Raw genomic sequence first — 6,000 nt, 5'->3', positions numbered from 1 at the left:
AGGTGGGGTGAAGGAGTAGTATATTGTAGTTAATCTTTTCTTGGTTAGTAAATGTTTTATTCTTTTGTTAAAAGTTAATCGGCAGTCTTGCGACTCTGTTCATCCACATCTATAAACAAAAAACAAAATAACAATCTATTGAGCCAGGGTTCCAGTCTGGGACCTGATTGTCCTGTAGTAACATCAGCTGGGATATAGCAGGCTGAATAACCCACTGCTGTTTTTAATCTTTCTACACGTCATGACACAATTTTGAAGGTGGCCATGAGTGCGACTGGGCGAGCAGGGGGGAAAAGGTTGACATATGTAAATATAAACAGCGGACACAGGCCAAGGCTAGTTCAAGTAAAGGCCACTGAAATGCAGCTACCCAAGCTATTGCAGAGGTTAGAAACTAAGAGATTATGGTGAGAAATGGAGGTCAGATACAAATGTATCCTTGCAACAATTGTTTTAGCATTTCTTGTTGAGATATTTTCAAACACATGATTTTCTTTTTATTTATTTACATTAAACGCAGCTTTAAATGCATGGTTTTGGCATCCCACAAATGCACAGTTAGAAACAAAGTACCAACATTGAAATGGTTTAAAGAAATTCAAATGTTTGATGAGCAATTCCTTACAAGTTTATTTAAAACAAAATCCAAATTAAATCACATCAGTATCTTGCCAACAACAATGTAAGAGCCAACAGAGTTAAGGACAGGAAACTGCTCATCACGTTTGTTGAGAATATGAAAACTTTGTAAACTAGGTTGACAAAACAATGTTCAGCTACAGAATGTTTACAAATGGAGCCACAGACAATGAGTTTCTGGCATACTGTATTTATAAATTACCTCCAGAAGAAAAAAAAACAATTAGCAAATTGGTGGAAGGTACAAACATGAATATTTATTTCTAAACATTATTACAAATAAAAAGAGATACTTAGCCAAAACCTTTGAGCTGGTTCTTCGTCACATGTCTCCTATTATTTGCAATTTATCATCCCCCTTTGCTCTCTAACCTCATAACTGCAGCCAAAATGTTGCACATGCAGCTAGTTCCTAGGCTGCCTCTTTAGAAAGCTAAAAGGCAAGAATTCTCCCGTCCACTGTTATTGTTCCCTTCTGACTCTCCTAACAAACTGGCAGAGAATATCCATACTCAGCTCATTATCTAACTCACAATGACACGGACTGACACTCCAATTGTGTTTATTCCGGCTTCATCTCAAGAGTAACCGCACATTATTTGTAATCTTCAAGATACAGATGGGATAACTTATGATGTGCAAACCGGATGTATGAATTTTTCACAATGTATTATTTCTTTTTTTTTTAATCTATGCCTGAAAAATAGGCATCAGTGCTGGAGTCAGATGAGGAAGGGAGTGGGTAAACTTAATATTCAACTGTACACCAAGCATTACTGCTGGTAAAAGGCACACCATATACACAGCCACTTGAGGGAGCTAAAAGTATTGATTACACAGCCAATGGTTCACCAATATCAAAGTTATGCTAGTTCTTTCACAAGTGAAATGCCAGAAACTCAAGTTAACAATGAATGCTTAGTAAAATGGATACAGCCTCTGGAAGAACCGTAAACATATTTTAGAATGTAATATAGAACACTGCACACTGCTAATTAAATGTTATCACACACCCAATCTTGATTTTCATTCAAGCAAAATATTGATGTCTTAAATAGGAAAGTGAGTCATCACACACCGCGATAATGTTATATATTAAATGTAACAATTTCCAAAACACCATGCAAGTTAAAAAATTGTCTTGTGGTTGTGATTTCGGATTTTGATTTATAGAAACCCGTTTAATGCTCAGCATAACTTGAAATAGAACACGCTCATACAAGGACAACTGAAAAAGTATCCAGTATTGAAAGAATTCAAAAAAATACTTTAATTACATGGATGATGCAAGTAACATTATCCATTTATCCCTATTTTGTAAATATTAATGTTATCCTTTAGTCCCCAGGACACTATCAAGAATATTTCTCCTTCCTGGAAGTTAACATTTGCAACATTTTAATTTAATCAAAAACCCATAATTCACAAAGGAGGTGCATACAGTATATCCATTCTGTACAATGATATTTTCCCCGTAGGAAGCTGACAGAAAAGTCACTGACTTAGAGAGAACATTGTACAAAGTTGATAGTTTAACATTAAGTAACATTTGCTTATAGAATTGAATTAACATGCAAAAAAAAAGTTACCAATAACAAGCAGGTATGGCTATATGATTGGTGCAAAAGTTATTGAAGGACGTAAATAGGCAGAAATTACAATCAGAGCTGATCACCCATGCCTTTAAAAAAAATTACAAGGTAATTATGTGACTTCCAAGCATTTAGTGCTTTTTTTAAACTGACAATTGCATGTCCTGCTTGCTGCTGAATACATTGGTCAAACACATTCTCAGTTTTATTGTAACAGGGCATAGAAGCAACATAATAAGTTTCACATCTTTTCTGCAAACACTTGCTCTGTGTCCCATATTAAAGAAATTTTAGCTGACAAATTCTACTACAAAGTTTACAAAGTGTAAGTTGTTAATTATTTTTTGATAGTCTGGAGATTTCATCTTTAAGATGGTGGGATTTGCTTACTGTCCAAGAATCCAAGCTTCAGCTGCTGAGCACATCCGATTTACAGAAGATTTTGGTTTCCAAAAATATTGTTGGGATCCACATACTGCTTAACAGATTTCAGCATCCCAACACCGACATCAGAGATACTCTCCTTCAACCAGCGTTTTCGTAACTTACCCACTAGAAGTAAGACACAAAATGGTTGAGTACACACTTTATGTTGAGAGATCAATCTTTTGAGCATGGCAAATAAATACTGTGTGATAAATGATTTTATTTAGAAAAGGAGAAATGCAGTGTGTCATATGATTTATTGAGCTCCACGGACTATCAAGCTCATTAAACTCAGTGCTCCCCAAAAGAGTACAATGCTGCACAGCCCACGAGCTCGGTGCAAAATGGAGAATTAGCATCAAGACGATGTAACGATCTGAAGCATTTAATGAAAACAGTAACACTTGGTAAAACAGTGTCTTTAATTGTTTTTGAGTAAGGTGCATTTTTCTGGTCTCTGGGGCTGGTCTAACCAGCTTTTAAATTTACCAGCTATTCAAAACTGGGGTTTATTTCAGTATTCCTTACTGATTTGTAACTGGCACAGCTGAGTGCAAATCTATGCTGTGCCCTTCGGCTGTATAATTTAGCTGAATTATTTTGACCTCAAAAAAACTAGTGCAATTTTGTACTTGTATTTAATAGAAATAGAAATATTTAACTGAAATAGCTGGTGTGCACTCTACAGTCATTTCTATCAGGTAAGCATTAAAAAAAAAGTTCAGTTTATATTCATTCATTCAGCACAATAGTTCATAAATGGTGATCTTAGCAACATCACCGCACAAACCTATTGATGAGACAGCTCTGCACACTGCTGAAAAGATTACGAGCATTATGTTACTTTCAAGTGCAGACATAAATATCACCAAATAGCTACTCTAGTTACAAATGTAATTGTCCAAAAAATAACACAGTAGTTGACAGGATGCAACATATTATTGCCAATACAGGGTGTACAAACCAACAGACGTGCTTGACTGCACACCTCCAGCACAACTGAAACTCCATGTGGAATTGTACTGACGTCTGAACAGCCAGAAAACAAACATTCCTGCATAAAAAATGAAGCTGCTCAGAGCTCCAAAAGCAGAAGGTACTTGGAGTGCATCATTAGCTTTGTCAGAGTGTTAATTTGCACATCCATCTTGTCATTTTTCTTCAGTTTATATTTTTATCATAGTAAATTGAATATTCATTTGACTAGTGAGCTGAAAACCTGCAGGTCACATGGCTGCCATATTTGCAATCTTGCTTAAAATGTCTTTACCCCTTCACCTCTAATAAACAAAGTCATGTCCACTTTTCACTGTAAATCAAAAGACAATAGAAAAGCAAGTTTACAATCTGGTAAATATTCTGGGTGGGGGGGGGGGGGGGGTGGCGATGACAGGGGTGCAGCAGTGCTTGAGGAAGATAGAGGCTAAATAATAAGTGAAACTGATGCTTCTACTGTATTGTTACAAGAACAAACTCTAGCTCAATATGACCAAGCCTAGTTGAGCACAGATTTCATGAATACATCCTAATGTTAATCGGAAGTGACTCTATTGGCCAGAAACTAATAAAATGATTGAGCACTTGAAAGCACAAAGCCCCACATCAACAAGAGTTCCTAGAAAAACGAATTATTTGCGACATTATATGCCAATGTATAAATTTTTACTTCAACACTTCAAACCCAGTGAACAATGTTAAAAGGTCAAGACATTAGATGGCCTAGATTTTTTTTGCCTCGGGAAAAACTATCCAAGGGAAAACCCAGCATCTTGTGCTATGAAATAAAACACTAGAGAATAGAAAGCTAAATAGTCAGCAGGAGCGCCTGGCCATCAAGAATCGATTTCGCTTTCCACCCAAAGTAGTGTCCATTAAAGTACGAGTAATGAGTTCAAGGCATGAAATTTATTGCTACGAAAGTCATGGCTCTTTCTGACACACCAGCAACAAAGACCATTTAAAGACTCATTTAGCTCACAGATCTTACTCTGCCATTTTTGGAAACAGGCATTACTTTCACAATTTCAGGATAGCGACCGACCCAAAACTAGATGGGAATAACTTGCTTTCCCATATTCAGTTTCTAGTTTTTGAGAAAGAGTTCCAGTTTCCTTCCCTGGTTAATATACTTCATTCATTCTTACTTGTGTGATAGGCCAACTATTCAATGCACAGAATACCCCATTATCTACTTGCACTTGGGTTTTCAGGCTGATAACGGGATATAATTTCACACAGCATTCGTATTGAACATGGAAGACACTAAATAGTTGTTGATCAATCCCATTTAGTGCTAAGAATCAACATTCTAAAATGATCCTTTGTTAATGTTGTTTCTAAGTACTGTGGTTCAAATTCCACAATGGGACAGTAGCACAGAATCTACAATGATGCATCAATGCTGTAGCTAAGTTCTGCATTGCTGGAGGTACTATCACTCAAATGATCCATGAAAAACCAAGAGACAGCAGTTAATTCAAGTGTACATTAAAGATTGCATACGGTTACTAGAAGGGAATGGAGTTCTTGCAGTATCTGTGCCACTACTAAAAAATAGATTAGGCATTCAATTCTTTGCAGTTGCCAAATTAGCTGCATGCAAAATGGCTGTTGCTTTTTCCTACATAAAAATGCCCAAATAAAACATTGGACACAGAAAGAATTGGGATTTCATATCGTGCTTATGTAAATCCAGCTTTCAACAATACTCACTTCTGTACAACAGACATCTTATGAGTGAAGTTTGTAATTCTTCCAGTCTTCAAACTTAGATTACATCAGTTTTCTTCAATGCACCAATGGACAAGTAAAAGAACTCCATTTATCACAAAGTAATTGCAAGCAGACAAACTAGTCTGCCTTTCCCCAGCTAACTACTATTAATCACAATTACAGTTGAGACAGTGCAAGAGAAACAATCAATTTTTTAGATGACATTAAATTCTCAATAGAGTATACAAGGGCAAGACCTCAAGGTCAGTAAATGAAATGGATAACAATAAGAAAATTCAGCATGGTACATCTTCCAGAATAATTTATTACACCTTATACAGCTGTATGGTGAATATTTGTCTTTTTGTGCTCTGAAAATTCACGCTCAAGTTCAACAATCATTCAGTTTCATTGCTGCAATGCAACGCATCCAGCCTATGGTACGGATGTTCTTTTGATTAACTGCATTCTCCTTAATTCAGAAGAATTGATGTTTGAAAACATTTCATTTGGACTAAATGTTTTAAAGCGGGTGGGAGAGGGCAAGAGGATCAGAAAGCTTTATCAGTTTACAGCATCAGTGACTAACATGGGAAATAGTGATGAGAGTAATGGGGTTGGGTGTGAGAAG

General features: G+C 36.3%; 1 protein-coding gene across 2 annotated transcripts in view; it reads right to left on the bottom strand.

Annotated features, from left to right (window-relative positions):
* Positions 1-486: 486 nt before the first annotated feature.
* Positions 487-6,000, bottom strand: part of agps (alkylglycerone phosphate synthase) — a 218,479-nt gene continuing 212,965 nt past the window's right edge. For both annotated transcript variants that reach the window (XM_072477056.1, XM_072477065.1), the window contains exon 20: positions 487-2,783. In XM_072477056.1, the coding sequence (XP_072333157.1) occupies positions 2,662-2,783 (122 nt within the window). In that variant the 3' untranslated portion in view covers positions 487-2,661. The remainder of the gene's footprint in view (positions 2,784-6,000) is intronic.

Source organism: Scyliorhinus torazame, chromosome 2, assembly GCF_047496885.1.
Source record: "Scyliorhinus torazame isolate Kashiwa2021f chromosome 2, sScyTor2.1, whole genome shotgun sequence".
NCBI classification, from domain to species: Eukaryota; Metazoa; Chordata; class Chondrichthyes; order Carcharhiniformes; family Scyliorhinidae; genus Scyliorhinus; species Scyliorhinus torazame.
The sequence above is the reverse complement of the archived record's forward strand: the minus strand, read 5'-3'. Positions and strand labels throughout refer to the sequence as shown.